General features: G+C 37.4%; 1 protein-coding gene across 5 annotated transcripts in view; it reads right to left on the bottom strand.

Moving 5' to 3' along the window:
* Positions 1 to 1236: 1236 nt before the first annotated feature.
* Positions 1237 to 18440, bottom strand: part of rapgef2a (Rap guanine nucleotide exchange factor 2a) — a 58076-nt gene continuing 40872 nt past the window's right edge. For 2 of the 5 annotated variants that reach the window (XM_067441767.1, XM_067441772.1), the window contains 14 exons: positions 18194 to 18437; positions 17818 to 17978; positions 16559 to 16573; positions 14251 to 14491; positions 13775 to 14158; positions 12901 to 13112; positions 12687 to 12810; positions 11843 to 11866; positions 9392 to 9609; positions 8964 to 9092; positions 8696 to 8845; positions 7004 to 7163; positions 6318 to 6847; positions 1237 to 2348 (listed from right to left, as the gene is read on the bottom strand). In XM_067441767.1, the coding sequence (XP_067297868.1) occupies positions 2323 to 2348; positions 6318 to 6847; positions 7004 to 7163; positions 8696 to 8845; positions 8964 to 9092; positions 9392 to 9609; positions 11843 to 11866; positions 12687 to 12810; positions 12901 to 13112; positions 13775 to 14158; positions 14251 to 14491; positions 16559 to 16573; positions 17818 to 17978; positions 18194 to 18437 (2618 nt within the window). In that variant the 3' untranslated portion in view covers positions 1237 to 2322. The remainder of the gene's footprint in view (positions 2349 to 6317; positions 6848 to 7003; positions 7164 to 8695; positions 8846 to 8963; positions 9093 to 9391; positions 9610 to 11842; positions 11867 to 12686; positions 12811 to 12900; positions 13113 to 13774; positions 14159 to 14250; positions 14492 to 16558; positions 16574 to 17817; positions 17979 to 18193; positions 18438 to 18440) is intronic. The other 3 variants (XM_067441770.1, XM_067441768.1, XM_067441771.1) reach the window with 3 other exon arrangements.

Genomic DNA, 18440 nt, shown 5'->3' with positions numbered 1-18440 from the left:
CTCGCGATCTCTCTTGAAGCCAATACGGAAGTAATGTAAACTGCAATTCCTCAACTGGCCACTAGGGACAGGCTCCAGAAAGGAGCAGAATCTCATTGAGCCCCATGTTAAAATTCTCAACTTTAAAGCAGAAAAAAACATGTTTACAGCCTGGTACAAATTGTGGTTTTGGTCTATAAGGCTAATTTTGATCTTCATGACAACTCTGAGGGGGGTGAATTTTTTTTATAACTCATTCGTTTACGTTATATAAAGCCTTAAGGTTCTGCATAATTAAGGGCGTGGTTACAAGTGGATAGCCATTTATCCGCCGTCTATAGTCATTGCGTCACCTCAGCTCCGCGCACATCCCGCCTTTTTGCCCATTTTCTGTTATCCGGGAGTGACACGCGTTGACTCGCTCACAAGATGGCAACGCCCAGCTCGACCATACTTTAAGCTTCAGAATGGCTTATCGGAATCCTATGGGTGACGTCACGGACACTACGTCCATATTTTTTTACAGTCTATGGGTTTTTGCCTATACGGCTAATTTTAACCTTCATGACAACTAAGGGGGGTGAATTTTGTTTTTATAACTTAATTAAGGGCGTGGTTACAGGTAGCCATTTATCTTCTACTCTATAGTCATTGGATCACCTAAGCTCCGCCCACATCCCACCCTTTTGCCCATTTTCTGTTATCCGGGAGTGACATGCGATGACTCGCTCACAAGATGGCAACGCCCAGCTCGCCCCTACTTAACGCTTCAGAAATGCTTATCGGAATCCTATGGGTGACATCACGGACACTACGTCTATATTTCTTTACAGTCTATGGTCTTTATACATCAATGAAAACATGGACAGAAATACAATATAAGGCACATAGCCTTATATTGTATTTCTGTCAATAGATCCTCATAAATACTACACACTTCATCTTTAACTTTTTGAAATGCAAAATGTAGGCCATCTCCAATTATAGATTCACTCATTATAACTTCCTGACACGCCTCACTGAAATGGGTGTCCTGAAATACAACATTCATCTCACTGACAACATTGGCCTCTGTAAACAGCAGAGAAGAATCTGACTGCAGACCACACGTGTTAGCCAATCAGAAAACATGAAGGAAGCTCTCTGCTAGTGGCATGAGTTGAGCGGGTCTACTAGTTTGTCAAAGCGTCAAACTTATCTCTACAATGCCTTGTACACAACTTTAAAAGGATTAAAGATGGAGACATGAGATTTCATTGCTACAGTGTTTATTTTCCTTCAGTCATTTGTAGCTGAATTGTGTCCAATAAACAGAATAGGTCTCTGAAATCTTTAACAAAATATAACCAATATTTACAATAGTTGTATTAAAAATACAAAAGTAGTTACAGCCAGTTGTCTTTGTAAAAGACGTAGAAATACAAGTGATTCTTATAGATTTGGCTGGGCAGAAACACAGGGAGCTAAAAGCGATACATTTGAACTCATTACATTCTATATAAAATATATTGTTGTGACTATTTATTGACCATATCATGACCACCTAACATCTATGCAACAACTATAATTTATATATTCTTGACTACTAACTCTTGCTCCTGGAAATTTGTGCAACAGTTCATGATGTGTGCCATACACTTTGACAGCCAGAAACAATGAAACAGACAGATAAAATTAAATAAAAATATAAAACATAAAATCTTCTCAAACAGAATCTTGTGGGTACATATGGAAAGTTTTTAGGGTCACGATCAAATGAGAAAAGGCATGTTTAAAAAGATCATATAGTCGTGAGTAACATTAAACACTGATAGCAGAACAGAGAGATCTCTGAGACTATTGAGGTCTGTGAGAGGCAGCTGCTCAGTCTTTTCTTTCTGTCTTCAAGTGTCCGAAGAGAGCTACATCTCCTGTGATCAACTGATTTTAACACTCCCTTGAACACAAACACATGTACACACACACACAGTTTCATTAACACGTTACAATCTAAAGTAACGTGGCAGATTAAAAATTCAAAACTTCATTAAATGGCATAATACTGGTTTCCATGGTTCTGTAACACTGATATTGCATTATGTGCAACACCTCATCATTCTGTACTTAAAATGAGATCATGTGCTTTCATTTTATTACATAATATTTTTGTTACTTCTTGGTTTTGTTTTGCAGAACTTATGTTAAAAGTGCCAACATTATCTCTGCTCATTTCCTCTTTCACAGTGATCTCCATGAAGGTCCTAAATGCTTTGCTGTAGGTCAGTCCAGGGTCATGTTTCCATATCGACAGTCATATCAAGGGTTGTGAAACTATGGGGGTAGAGATATTATAAGTGTCCCTTATTAAACTGCAGATATTTGCTCATTTTCTGTAGAGAAAAGACAAAAAAAGAGAGCTTGAGTTATAATTTCCAAACATTTAAAAATAGAGGGGAAAAGCAGTTTTATGAGATGGACAGATATTGTGCTTAATGACCAATACAAGATTTTCATATTTAGTTCTACAATTGCCAATATGCAAAACTGCTTTTTAAAAATATTTGTATTTTATTTCTTGTGCATCATAAACTACAAAAATAAAGTTCTAGCATTAATAGCCAAGCTTCAATCCACTTTCCACTTTTTTTGTTACCGACAAAGTGAATATACGTTAAAAAAAGACGGAAAATGAAAAGTTGCGATTTTCTAGACCGATATGACTAGGAACTATTCTCTTATTCCTGCGTAATAATCAAGGAACTTTGCTGCCTGTACACTGTAAAAAAATTGTTGGTTTAACTCAAAAAAGTAAGTAACCTGGTTGCCTTAAAATTTTGAGTTTATTGAAATAAAAAATTTGAGTTGATACAATGAAGGAAATTTGTTTAATAAATAGAAACTCAAAATATTATTGTATCTGAACCACATACAAAATTTGATAAATCATGAAAATAGCTTGGAATGTTTCACTGCATCATCAGAAATAAAACAAACAATTACCCAATATGCTTACAAAATCTTTTAATAATATTTTAATAAAGGTTGTCAAATCTCAAAAAATGTTTATTAACTAAAAAATTTAATTTCAATGAACTCAAAATTAAGCCAACCAGGTAACTTTTTTTCTAAATATTTTTTTAGGGAGCAGCGGCGCAATGATATTACACAACGTCTGAAAATAGTCCCCAGCACGCATACAAGCAGTGATAGCTCTGGAACCCTAAGCTCACGGTTGTCATGTCAGTTATGTTGATGGAAGCTAGCCTATTTTCAGACGTTTTATAATATCATTGCGCCACCGCACCCATGGTACGGCAGCAAAGTTCCTTGATTATTACACAGGAATGAGAGAAGAGTTCCAAACCATATTAGTCTAGAAAATTGCAACTTTTAATTTTCCGTCAATCTTAGCACACGATGTAACTATACACATCACAACATGTAAATAGGAAAATGTTGGCATTATTTTGTCACTTATTGAACAGTAGGCTAGATGGAGCTGTTTACCTGCAGTCTTTGTGCTAAGCTAGGCTAGCGGTGGGTGCGTCAGACAGAGTTATAACACGCACGGAGATGAGAATTGTATGGACTTATCTAAATCTGAGGGATACGGTGAATAAAGCTAAAGTCCCAAAAAGTTGATGTGTTCCTATAAAAAAGCGCATTGGTCGTACAAGTATTGTTGTATTGCTAAAAAAAAATCTGCCCTTAAGTTGTTTCCATACATCATTTTGCGTATATTCATATAATAGGCCTATTACTAAATTAGGAAATATTAATCAGAAGAATTGTGGGACAGCTTGTCTGAGAGGACTGCATGAAACTGGCTTTATGATGAAGCCCATGGCTTTTGTATACAACGCAGAACCTGCCCATGAAATTGTGATTTTTCAAAGCTCTATATTTTCCTCATCCATTTCTAAACAAAACTTTATACATTATTAAATTGTAGGCTCTATATTTTTATTAACAAGTGTCATGTTTTTTTTCTTTTTTTACTTCGTTATAAAGAATATTTAGATCTATATTTGATAGGGCAATATTATAATATAATATACTTTTATTACATTGTAAAAAAATAAAATAAAATAAAAAATAAGGATGAATGTTTGAGAGGTAAAACGTCTTATTCTTACCAATAGTAATATTGTAATTCAATATTCAATACGGCCCCCTTGAACTTTGCAACCTTTTGCCACATTTCAGGCTTCAAACAAAGATATAAAACTGTATTTTTTGTGAAGAATCAACAACAAGTGGGACACAATCATGAAGTGGAATGAAATTTATTTGATATTTCAAACTTTTTTAACAAATCAAAAACTGGAAAATTGGGCGTGCTAAATTATTCGGCCCCTTTACTTTCAGTGCAGCAAACTCTCTCCAGAAGTTCAGTGAGGATCTCTGAATGATCCAATGTTGACCTAAATGACTAATGATGATTAATAGAATCCACCTGTGTGTAATCACCTCTCCGTATAAATGCACCTGCACTGTGATAGTCTCAGAGGTCCGTTTAAAGCGCAGAGAGCATCATGAAGAACAAGGAACACACCAGGCAGGTCGAGATACTGTTGTAGAGTTTAAAGCCGGATTTGGATACAAAAAGATTTCCCAAGCTTTAAACATCCCAAGGAGCACTGTGCAAGCGATAATATTGAAATGGAAGGATTATCAGACCACTGCAAATCTACCAAGACCTGGCCGTCCCTCTAAACTTTCAGCTCATACAAGGAGAAGACTGATCAGAGATGCAGCCAAAGAGGCCCATGATCACTCTGGATGAACTGCAGAGATCTACAGCCAAGGTGGGAGACTCAGTCGTATACTGCACAAATCTGGCCTTTATGGAAGAGTGGCAAGAAGAAAGCCATTTCTTAAAGATATCCATAAAAAGTGTCGTTTAAAGTTAGCCACAAGCCACCTGGGAGACACACCAAACATGTGGAAGATGGAGCTCTGGTCAGATGAAACCAAAATTGAACTTTTTGGCAATAATGCAAAACGTTATGTTTGGCGTAAAAGCAACACAGCTCATCGCCCTGAACACACCATCCTCACTGTCAAACATGGTGGTCGCAGCATCATGGTTTGGGCCTGCTTTTCTTCAGCAGGGTCAGGGAAGATAGTTCAAATTGATGGGAAGATGGATGGAGTCAAATACAGGACCATTCTGGAAGAAAACCTGATGGAGTCTACAAAAGACCTGAGACTGGGATGGAGATTTGTCTTCCAACAAGACAATGATCCAAAACATAAAGCAAAATCTACAATGGAATGGTTCAAAAATAAACATATCCAGGTGTTAGAATGGCCAAGTCAAAGTCCAGACCTGAATCCAAGCGAGAATCTGTGGAAAGAACTGAAAACTGCTGTTCACAAACGCTCACTGAGCTTGAGCTGTTCTGCAAGGGGGAATGGGCAAACATTTCAGTCTCTCGATGTGCAAAACTGATAGAGACATACCCCGAGCGGCTTACAGCTGTAATCGCAGCAAAAGGTGGCGCTATAAAGTATTAACTTAAGTGGGCCGAATCATTTTGCACGGCCAATTTTTCAGTTTTTGATTTGTTAAAAAAGTTTGAAATATCCAATCAATTTCATTCCACTTCATGATTGTGTCCCACTTGTTGATTCTTCACAAAAAATACAGTTTTATATCTTTATATGTGAAGCCTGAAATGTGGCAAAAGGTTGCAACGTTCAAGGGGGCCGAATACTTTCGCAAGGCACTGTATAACATTATATGATAATCATATAACAGTATATAATAATCGAAACAAAAAGTGACTTTGTTTTTGTTTTAATGCACACAGCTTCTTTCACTTTGCATTTGTTCAAATTTCCAAAGAAACATGCTAAAAATCTCAAATCCCAAAACCTATTTTTACTGGTTGCACAGATGACAATTTTCATCTAGGCATGGGGGTGGGACTAAGCATCCACAATTGTTCCTGTTTTGCTCAGTGTAACAAACTGCATAGATTTCTTTGACAAATCAATGCTGACCAAAACTTGATGACACAATCACTTTCACAATGGAACCTCTGAATGTCCTGAAAACCATGAGAATTTCCTCTTACGGGACATTTTAGAGTATAGATATTAGATTAGCACTTCAAAAGTTATTAAACATTTAAGAACAATAGTTATTTTTAGCCACGGTTGGCTCGGCTGTCTCTGTCTTTAAGGGCTAAGCTTCACATTTCTTTCTTGGCTGTTATTTAATAAGTTGAAAAATGATTCAATGAATAAATATCAGTCAAAATATTAATGTATATGGTCTATGTGTCTAACAGTTTTCAGAGCGAAGTTTTGCTCATCTTTTTGTAGTGATTAACGTGTAATCAAATACTCACCATCCGGTTGTGGTCGTCGTGGTGACTGACAGTGGTTGTATGCTGGTAATCTACTCGATGGGTGTATTGGAGGAGGGTCACATGACCTTTTAAGGAATCGAGACCTTTGCAGAGCTGCTGTGTAGTCTGGTGGTCGTCTCCCATGAGCATGACTGTGGCTGTCTGCCTCAGCCAATGACAGTGCAGTATAACCAGGTGGTGTGGGCGGAGGCTCTCTAAAACGACCCTCCCTCCGACTCACGGTATTCTTGTTTGTATTTGGAGTCTCGTCTTTTCCACCTCTTCGTTTTATCGTTCCTGTGTCTCCTTCCAATTCATCACCCCAATAACCGGTAGGTGTGGTCATGTGGCTACGTCCCATCCCTTCTGACAGCGTCTCCCAGCTGCGGTTGTCATAATAACCCACACGCTGAGGAATGCTCTGGATGTTGTCATGGGAACCACTGGAGCAGGACGTCCAGCTGCCGCGGCCACTGTCTGCTGCGTCCAATGACGCACGGTCACACTGATCCTGAGTCAGGGAGTATGATCTGAGAGAAATAAATATAGAAAGACTTTAAAAAGATACTAGACCAATTGACATGCAGAACAAACAAAAAATCTATATATATATATATATATATATATATATATATATATTTTTTTTTTTTTTTACTTTTGGGGTAATTGTGTGAAAAACCTCTTACCCCAGGCTTATTTGGTCAGGTTCAGCTCTACGCGTGCTGAGTGGGTGTGCAAGCGTGTGGGGTTGAGCATGTGTGTGATCATCAACCATGATGAGCTCAGAAGAGGAGGAGCTTAATAGACTCAACTGATCCGATGCATCACTCACCACTAACTGTGGGGCTATGTGAAAAAAACATGAATAAATAAGCAAACAACAAATAAATCAGAAAATATCTTACCACTTTAGTGTGTATCTTTGGGTTGGTCTTGGATGGTTTTGATTTATTATAAATTGGTTTTCAAACCAAAGGTGATTTTGTAAATAATCTAAGAAATAACCTGTTTATATGGTGAATACTTGTATATGTAAATTACTCAAACTTTGCTTATTACAAAAACTCTATTAGATTAGTCAAATGTAGATTCAGTAACCGCTCAACCTTATTCCTTGTATTCATTCACTTGTGAGTGTAAGAGTCTTTACCAAAAACCAATTTAAAAGAACCTTCTCATAAAACTCATTTTTTATTGAATCAGATAAAACTAGTCACGTTGTTTATGTGTGCAGACCACAAGGACCCAACAGAAAGACAAGCTTTCTTGCAATTGTTTTATTTTAGCATCTCATTGCAATAAATTTACACCTGAAAATATGCAGACTTTATTAGGTTACACTGCTTGTTAAAGGTCCTGTTCTTCGTGATTCCATCTTTTAAACTTTAGTTAGTGTGTAATGTTGCTGTTAGAGCATAAATAATACCTGTAAAATTATAAAGCTCAAAGTTCAATGCCAAGCGAGATATTTTATTTAACAGAAGTTCCCTTTCAAAGCCTACAGCGAATGGCCGGTTTGGACTACAGCAGGAAGTGCAGGGATGTAATGACTTCACTAGAACCGTTTGTTGACTAACCATCCGCCCACAAGTACACGCAAAATAGGGGGCGTGGTCTTGTTGCTCTCCCACGTGGAGAAGAGCGCGCATTCAACGCTTGCATCTCCCCGTTATGGTAAGAGACGGGACCTTTCCGGGCAAAGTGCGCTAAGCTACTGTCCAATCACAACACGGGAAGCGCTGGCCCAATCAGAACTCGTTACGTATTTCTGAAGGAAGGACTTCATAGAACAAGGAAATCATCAGGCCGTTTTTAGGACAGAGAAAACAGCGGTGTACAGATAAGTAAATAGTGTGAAAAATACTGTTTTTTTTTTACACAAGAAACATGAACTCATGTTATATTGCACACTGTTAACATAATCAAAGCTTCGAAAACACGCGAAGAATGGGGCCTTTAATGCAAATATCTAATCAGCAAATCACATGGCAGAAACTGCATTTAGGCATGACGAGATGCTGAAATACAAACTGAGCATCAGAATGGGGAAGACGGGTGAAGCAAGTGACTTTGAATGTGGCATGGTTGTTAGTGCCAGAAGGACTGGTGGAAGGAGTATTTCCGAAACTGATCTACTGCGATTTTCAGGCACAACCATTTCTAAGGTTTACAGAGAATGTACCACAAAGGAGAAAATATCCAGTGAGCGGCAGATCTTGGGCTAATGTGCCTTGTAGATGCCAGAGATCAGAGGAGAATGGCCAGAATGGTTTGAGATGACCGCTAAAAACTATTTTAATACAGAGCAAAATCTCTGAGGAAAGTTTCCAGCAGTGCTACCAAGTTTTAATAAACTGAATCAAAATATTACTACATACCTTTTCTTGGTGTGCTGTGAGGTGAGGTACGTGGAGAGGAGAGTATAGAGGAAGCATTTGACTGGCTGTCCTCAGGCGGTTTTCGTTGTCTGTCCCGTCCCTTTTCTGACAGAGACAAAATCTTATGGAGAGACTGAGGAGACTGGGCACCTACAGACACAAAAACACCATCTCAATACAAACAAGACTCACAAGTCACCAGCAGAGGGCACTCCACTAACACCAGAACTCAGCTCATTTGTATAGGTACAACAGAAAAAGGTCTTACCAAATGGTGTTAACTCTTTGTCAAGTGATTTCTTGCGACCATGACTTCCATTTGTTTGCTGCGGAGTGGTGCTTCTTTGACCGGCAGGAGATACATCCACTCGCCTCCTTTCACCCGAGTTCTTTAGTGCTGAAAAAATCAATAAAAGCGATAAAATCACACAGGTTTAGCTGGACTATTACTTGAAATTAAATGTTTTTTGTTTTGTTTTTAAATGAACAGAAAAAAATTAAGTCTTGGATATCAATTAATGGAACAAAGCAGTTTTTTGCATTGATGTGGTTTTTCATTTCCAGATGAATCATATAACAATTTAATCTCTAAGAACAGTCCATTTCATTACTTAAAGACATAAAGGAAAAATATTCATGCATGGCTTTTAATTTAATAAAAAAGAAAAAGTTCTTTAAATGTGCGAGCCAACTCACTTGAGCTGTTGGCAAGCTCACACTGCATGGAGAGTTCATGGAGTGTGTCCTCATTACTCTCATGTGTGTGCGTGTCCAGATACTGCCGCACACGTCGGCTCATCATCTCCACCTCATAGAGTTTCTTAGCACTGAGGAAAGAGCTCCGCCTCCCTTTCCTCTTTCCGCCCATCGTTCCGATGTCAGAGAGAGAAGAGCTGCTCACCTGGCTTAGAGATCTAAACACATTAGAACAAAAGACACAATGTTTTTTGATGGCAACAGGTCGACCCACAAACTAACAGGAAGTTAGCAATACAAGTAGATAAATCAGCCAGAGAATCCTGCTGTGGAATTATCAAGGCCTTTTTTAACATGCACAAAGAAGAGAATTTAGATAAGAGACTAGCTACAGGTTAAAGGGTTACTTCAGCGATTAGCATATGGCCTTGTATCAGTAGAAACCCTGGAGTATATTCAAATGATTGTGCTTTCCCCCCTCATATCCCCCTGAGACAAGAGATTTATGCATTTTATTTCTGGAAAAATGTGTGTGTTGAATGTTTGGCCAAAGGCTAAAGACTACAGCCAGCAGAGGGAGCCATTTCCGCATGTTTTGAACCCGCACATGCATGGGGGATGGGAGATCACACTCAGAGCTCAGCAGCTACAGGCACTCATTTAAACGGAGCTATGGTGAGCAATGTAAGTCTTTTAACGTCTCAAATTAATTTCTATGAAAGTTAAGCTTGCAAAGACATGAACTGAAACGTGCCAGACTGAACGCGCGTTGTGAATTGGGGCGGCAGTGGCTCAGTGGTTCATGTAGATTGTCTACAAACCAGAAAGTTGGTGGTTTGATCCCCGGTTCCACCTGACCAAGTGTCGAAGTGTCCATGAGCAAGACACCTAACCCCAGCTGCTCCCGACGAGCTGGATGGTGCCTTACATGGCTGACATCGCCATCGGTGTATGAATGGGTGAATGTGAGGCAAGATGTAAAGCGCTTTGGATGGCCATAGGGTTTGTTAAAAGCGCTATATAAATGCAGTCCATGAATGTATGCTGCGAGTGTAGTCGCGATTACCTCAGCTCTCATCACGGGAGCTCATCAGGTCATTCAGCTCATTTATCTGACTCCTGCAGTTAGTGCTCAGTGCTGTAACACTCACACGGTGACTCACTCATTATATTGAACAGACACGTTCAGTTTTTAATTGTAGTGCCTTCTCCAACTCAGTCACAGTAACCAAGTTGGTGGCTTTGGGAATGGCCTCACAGGGCAGGGAAGCATTCTGGGAATTGTAGACTTTCATCCCCATGAGACAAAAATACATTTTCTGTCTTTTCTCAGTCTAGAAGGCACCAAATTCAAAAATAATTTCACATTTCTACTACATTGATGACCCAGTATAAATACAGATTCATCTTCCCAGCGCTGAAGTACCCCTTTAATGAAACATTTACAAGTCTAGAAAGTATGGATGAGCATGAGTAATCAACTAGTCAGGTACTCTTTCTTTCTGCTAACTAGTTGTCAACTAGTAAAATACCAAATAAATAAAACTAAAATTAATGAAATAAAAAAACTCAACTGAAAAAGCTGATAAATACAATCTAATATTGGATAAAAACTTGGCATTGGCAAGTAAATGAAAGCACTAGCTTGGCGCTCTAAAATTGTAATAAACTGGAAATAATTAAAAGCTAAAACTGAAATAAAAATAAATTAAACAAACTGTAATAGACAAAGCACAAAAAATACTAAAATTACACTAAAAATTAAAGCTATTTTCAAATATGAATAAAAACTATTAATAGTATATAAATTCTAGTAAAATAACACTGGTAGGAACCAATAAATTTTTTTTCTACTGAATACAACTCTACTAACGGTTGTTAAGAGTACCAAATGAGATTTTGATTTCATTGAGAAAATGTATGAAAGAATGACATTTTATTGTCTCTGCAACCTCAGTGCTGGCAGAAGGACCAGTTGTCACTATGCTAAAATATTTATAATTTGTTTACAATTTTTAACACATCCTTTAGTCGCCTTTTTATATAAACAGAATGCACATAACATTTTCTCACTTTTGTTTAAATCTTGATTTTTTCATTAATGCATATTGTTTGTAAAAGTAAAGCATTTTAACCTAGTAGTATTGATTATACAACATTACTAAATAAAATATTTTAGTACTCAACTACAATATTACTTAATGCTCACTCCTACTCGAGTAGCAGACATTCTTTTATACAACCATATAAATCATTGTAGGTAAAGCTTCATAAGAAAAATTCGAGCAGAGAAGGAAGTCGAAGATGAGATATTTTAAATGCATCACAACTAAATAAGCTAGACTATTTAAAGAAGTGTTAGTGTGGTTTAGTACACAACACAGCAAAAACATGACAGTTAACAGACAAAGTGAAGGAAAAAAAGAGAAAGACAGTAGCAGTCCCACTTACCCAAGACTCCTCCACTTTTTCTTCCTAAAACACAGAATAGTGAAGTCGAAGAACAAGAAAATTAAGAGACCAAGAAAGAGGAGACAAAAAGACACTAGTGCTTAGACAGTGAAGCCCATAGAGCAAAGGCCCAAAAACAAGAAGTCCAGTAAGACACCAAGCACACAAATGACTGTCAGCACAAACTGTTAGCAATAGATTTCTGCCACACTGTGTTCAATACCTTGTGAGTTGCCTACGTACTAAGTAATAAACATTTTGAGTAGGGATGTTCCGATCAGGATTTTTTGCAGCGGATATCGACTACCATAATCTCTCTGTTGACTGTCACTGTTAACACCTTACACCATAAAGGCATTTTTAATAATTTCATATGTGTGTGGCATGAAAGTAATGACTTTTTAAAGCAAAAAAAGGTATCATCAAGTACATAGTCTCATCCCAGAAAAAACTGATGCAATTTATTTTGTTTTGATATTCATGCTTCACATGATGACTAATAGAAAGTATATATGTGACAATAAAATCAAGTGTGGTGTCACACAATCATATCAACAGCATCTGGCCCAAAAGCCTCATCTGTTTACTATTTACATGCATGAAAACAGCCAAATTTAGAGATCACTGATTGAGTCATAGAATGCGGTCATCGGCCGATATTGACCTGTGGCTAATCGATCGGAGCATCCCTAATTTTAAGGAATCATAGGCATGTATTAATTACAATGCCTCACATGAATGTTTCATGTAGACAGCAAACCCACAATGCTTTGACACAAACACGTGTAGTTCTTTGTATGAAATATCACTGCTGAATAATTGTACGCTTTGTGAGTGAGTGTACCTAGTCTTAAAAAGCAAGGCAGGGTCCATAGTGATGGAAGCCATTCGAACCACGTGTCTGATCTCTCGTGCAATCATCCTCAACTTCTCAAAATTCACCAGACCATCCACCTTAGAGTTGTTGCCTATAAGTACATGTTTGACAGGTTCATACTCCATTTTTAAACTGAACTCCAAATTCTGAGTAAACAGAAACAGAGAAAAACGTAAGTTACCCTCGTGGAGGAAGGTGAGATCTTTCTTAATGACAGGAAACAGAGGAATGACTGGCGGCTGCAGGTTGTGTTTGTTGAGGAGGTTGCGGTATTTGGCCATGTTGCGAGAAGGGTCGAAAACATCCTGTAATTCTGCCAAAAGCTTCTCATACTTTCCAGGCAATCGTTCCCATGTAGATCGCAACCGAGAGACAGGTGATAGATTGAAGCCACTGCAAAATATACACAGATACACTTCAGAGATTGCAATATGGGAAGGAGACAGACTATTCCCAGCATTAAAATGAACAAACTTGACACATTTTTGCACAAAACACAAGCACACTAACGTGTTTATATGGTTAGACGCATGGAACACCATTTAAAAAGATTACATCCTATATTGTATCAGTTATATTTTACTGCAGATAATTTACTGCAGACAACATTTAATTAATTCAATTAAATGTTTCGGTGAAGATGATTTTACTTTAGTTTCCTGTGAAAATGATAGATTAAGTAATGGTACATAATAATATATTTTTGTATAATATATATAATAATATTTATCATTTCATAATAACAAATAATTTACAATAAATATATAAATGATAAATACAAATATATAATAATAATAATAATATTTGTATATTTTAAATATATAATCTATTACAAAATGTATTATTATTATTATTATTATTATGTTATAAACTAACCTGGGAATGTAAACTACAGCCCCAGCAATGCGATGCATCAAAACAATATGACTGATAATATTTGATGATAATACTTGGCATCATACCACAAAACATCATTAAATTATCATGACAACACTAATAAACACATAAACTACAGTGCTCATTTTAATAATGTATTTCCTAGACATTAAGTCTACCTGATAATGGCAAACATGGAGTTGAAGTTCTTGCAGTCACGGCAGTGAAGGGCAATCTTTATAAAGTGCTTGATGATCTTCACTCTTTTGCCTAGGTTGGTTTCCTGTACTATCTCTGTGGCGACCCAGAAAGTCTCCTGGTTTACAAGATCCTCAAAGTTGCGCAGGTTGGTGGGATGATCTTGTGGGTGGAGCTTGAAGAGGTCGCTGATGTAATCCGTTGGTTCAATGCTGGAGAAGAGCAAATAGTTGCGTGCCGACAGCTGATTGGCTATCTCCATGGAGCTTAAGGACAGCAGAGGGACCACAGATTCTCGCTGCATCTCCTGTGCTTCCACATCTGAACACAGTGTCTCCGTTTCCATGTTGCTCTTCAGATAGTACCTGATAAGGAAGCAGAAAAAAACAGCCATCACATACTAAAATAAATCACTAAATAGTCCATTTGAATTTACAAATTCAGATTAAGACCAAACCTAGCACTCAGTTGTATTCTGTCAGCCAGTTTAGAGAGTTGATCAGGTAGTCGCCTCTGTTTGATAACGCCCTCCTGTGTGACTGACACCTCACAGAGCGAATAAGCCTCGGGACTTGCGGTCAAGCCAAACTCTCGAATTGCCTGATTGGCTGCCTCTCTCGCCGTGGTGTCCCTATTGATCAGCAAGTAACGACTTTGTTGGTCTGCCTTAAAAACACGCAGCACCTGGTCTTGCAATTCTGTGAATGAAAAAGTTTAACAAAAGTATAAAATAACTCTATATAAGTTTATAAAGTTAATGTAAACCCCAACCAGCTCGAAGTTTCAAACATTCCTGCATAGCACAGATTACATGCAATTTCTAAATCTACATTAGCTCAATGGACGAGGTAGATATAACATTCAAATGAAAAAAGATGATAGGAACCCTAATAACAAAGACAAAAGGGTTAAGTGGAGATCCAGGCATCATGGCACTAATGAAAATAAAAGATGTACAAACATATAAGCTGAACAGCATCTTGTAGAGCAAAGTAGAGGTGACATGGCGACAAAGTTATTTCTGCAGAAACAGACAGAGCTTTATTCTAAAGTAGAGCTGTCAAAAGTATAGGCTCTTCAGTAACATGTCAACTTTAAAATAAAAAAGAATATAAAAAAGAATATTACATTTGGCAGGACATTAAAGGGATGAACTCACACGTGACTTCATCCAAAAATGAAAATGTGATGTTTATCTGTTTACCCCCAAGATTTAGGTGACTTAGTTTCTTCAGTAGAACACTAATGAAGATTTTTAACTCCAACCGTTGCAGTCTGTCAGTCGTATAATGCATGTGAATGTTAACAAATGAGAGTATTAGAAATATGAAAATTAAAAAAATGAGGTTAATGTACACATTCTGGCAAAAAGATACGGGCGAGAGATCGCTTATGCCAGATCTTGCACATTGTTTGTATGTGTATATATATATATATATAAAATACTGTTTGGTTTCTTGCATAACCCCATTGTTTCGTGTCAATGTGTCATCACGAGCTGCAGGCTTTAATATGGATTAGTAAGTTTTTTTTTTTTACTCTCATATTTCTCATACTCTAATTTTTACCATTTACATGCATTATATGACTGACAGACTGCAACGGTTAGAGTTTAAAAAATCTTCATTTGTGTTCTACTCTTCATTTGTTCATTTTGGGGTGAACTATTCCTTTAAGGTTTATGTCATTTACAAGTTAACATGTCTGTAATTGTAAATAAATTTAAAAAAAAAATCGGTTCTGCTACTAAGATATCAGACATTCCTCATACTGATTTTTTTCCTGAGATACTTCTTGTATGACTTTACTCTTACAATCAGTGGTCTTGGTGATTAAGTAAGTGATCTACTAAGATCTGGTGTGGTGATCACAGGCAACTATTGGTATACCTCAAACCAATAGACAACCACAGATATGAGAGATATGTATGATTTGTTTACAGTTTTCTTGAATTACTTCAGAACTTGCAGAGGTTAATTGAAAATATTGAGAAGCTATGTTTACTTTATTCAGAAATAACATAAACAGCAGCTATAGAAACAGACTTAAACAGTTAGAGTGGTATATTTATTAAAGTTTTAAAAAGAAAAAGAAAAGGTAACCTAGTTACTGGACTTGGCCCAGTGGCAAGTTTTGCAGATGGCACAAAGTGTATGAATATACACAGACAGGACACTGAAATAAACCAGAGACAATGTAATAAAGTGTGGATATAGTCCCAAAGCCTAAAGGCAAATTTAATTTGACCTAGAGTATGAGTCAGGCTTGCCAGACGACCGGAAAAACACAGTATATTAGCAAAAACACATGGCAACAGTGCTGCTACACCCATTAAAAAAAAAAAAAAAAAAAACTATAAATCTAAGTCTATGCCATCAGTGTGAAAGAAATGCCACTGACTCAAGTTTGTAATGAATCATATCTGTAAAAGAAAGACTACTTTAAAGGGCTTAAGAGATCAGCATAGCAGAGAGAAGGAAAGACAATCAACTAGAGAAAACTGTAGAACAGATTCTGAGAGAGAGAGAGAGAGAGAGAGAGAGAGAGAGAGAGAGAGAGAGAGAGAGAGAGAGAGAGAGAGAGAGAGAGAGAGAGAGAGAGAGAGAGAGAGAGAGAGAGAGAGAGAGAGAGAGAGAGAGAGAGAGAGAGAACATTAAACAGGCAATTACATGAGACAGGTTTCTATGAAGGAGGAGACGAGTGGAGCCATATACGTCAGGTGTCTAAAAAGACGAGCAGAATCGCAGCAGTGCACAAATACTCACGAGTGAATCCAGATGCTGTGAGCAAGGAGAAGGTAGCAGGATCATTAGTAAAATCGCACAGATATAACAAAAGTAAAGCAGGAACACAAAGATTTTCTGAAACTGAAATAAAAAGTGTCCACATAAACAACTGACAGGATCAAGAACAGGCAGTGGAGCTTGAAACATGCAAACATCCTGTGGGTCTCCACAAAGATTAGCCTGCAGAGGTCAGGACGGCCGATCATAGAACAGGGTAACATGTCAATCATCCTCACATCCTTAATGCATTCTTTTAATAGCACAGGATTTTGATTTTTTTATTTGCAAACACCATATATAAAAGTCAATTTTGCATCCGATGACCTCTTTAATGTATAATAATCAATCTGGTGTACTTTCAGAGTTTAAATTGTAGAGCTGCAACCTACACTCAGTGTGCGAATTGAACAAAGAAAAAAGTCTGTGCGTTGACCTGAACTTTAAAGGGGACTCGACCCTCTTCTAGTTGCGATATAGTGTCTTAGTCTACATTACACTACATAATAACAGTAGTTATAATATTAATCATATGACAGTAATAGTAAAAAACATATTGTAAAACAGTGAAAAAATAAATTACTTTCATAATTAGTTTTGTCAATTTCTATACTTGAAAAAGACAAACTGGGCTTTTATTTCGACAGAAACTGCATTCAAGCTTTTATTTAAACTTGTTTACACCTATATCTCATTACAAATCTAGTAACTATGCAGACGTAAAAATAATGCATAACTAGTGCACACTACATGCATGCTAAACTCAGCACCTGCACGGATGGAGTCCACTGCATTCATTCACTGTGTACTGAGACGTGGATCACGTGAATAAAGCGAGCATTACACTTTACGCAGAGCAAACAGACTTTTGTGATTTGTTAAGGACACAAAGCCTAATTGAGCTTTCGATTTACAGCACTGTAATGACAGCAATGGTGCAAATCATGACAAAGACTTTTTATGTATTATAAGGAGATGAAATGTATGTTTGGATCACCACAGTCTAGAATGGGGATGCACTGAAATCTATATGTAGCGATCAATGTTGATATTGTGGCAGTATAGGAAACAATGTATGTATGCATGCGTGCGTGTGTATAAATAATAATATATTGTAATAAATATAATGATATATTATAATAATTGTATTTATTACAAGGGCATTTTATAATTATATTACATTATCATCTTGTGCACACTTGTTTTTTAAGCATACATTTGAGTAATGTGTATCCATTTACCTGGTGGCTGTGTACTGTAGTCGATGATGCGCTGTTGGCCTTGGGCCAAGTCAGGGTTACTGGATGAGAGATTTCCGCTGACTGGCACAGTGGTCAGAGTCTGTTTGTTCTGCCGTAATCCCACAATGCTATCATCCTGAGTCTGCCCTAACCCGAGATCACTACACAACAAAAGCATAATGACTCAGCATGACTTAGTAAAAAAAAGAACATTCATACATTACATTCTTTACCACAAACCACAGGGGGTTGATGTGAAATATTGCTTAAAATCCTGTTTATGAAAATATCACTAGATGACAAGATTATTACTCTTATCTTTGAAGACTTTAAAGTCAGCCATATTGTGAGAAAAAGAGTGTGTGGGCTTTTATACCTGTAAGGTTTCTGAGGTAGGATGCTCATGCGTGTCTTGTCCAGAATCTTCATTAATTTGTTTCGACCACCCATTGTATGTGCTTTGACCTTCTTGCTGACCTTTTCCTGACCTATTACATCAGATCCAGCCCCAAGTTCAGGTACAGAAAAGCGGCTATTTTTCTTTCCGTCACCTATCTTTGGAAGATGAGGAACGCCGTTTTTCATTTCCTCTGCCACCCTGGCAACCAACTCCTTGAAGACTG

Source organism: Pseudorasbora parva, chromosome 4 (genome assembly GCF_024679245.1).
Source record: "Pseudorasbora parva isolate DD20220531a chromosome 4, ASM2467924v1, whole genome shotgun sequence".
Taxonomy (NCBI): Eukaryota; Metazoa; Chordata; class Actinopteri; order Cypriniformes; family Gobionidae; genus Pseudorasbora; species Pseudorasbora parva.
The sequence above is the reverse complement of the archived record's forward strand: the minus strand, read 5'-3'. Positions and strand labels throughout refer to the sequence as shown.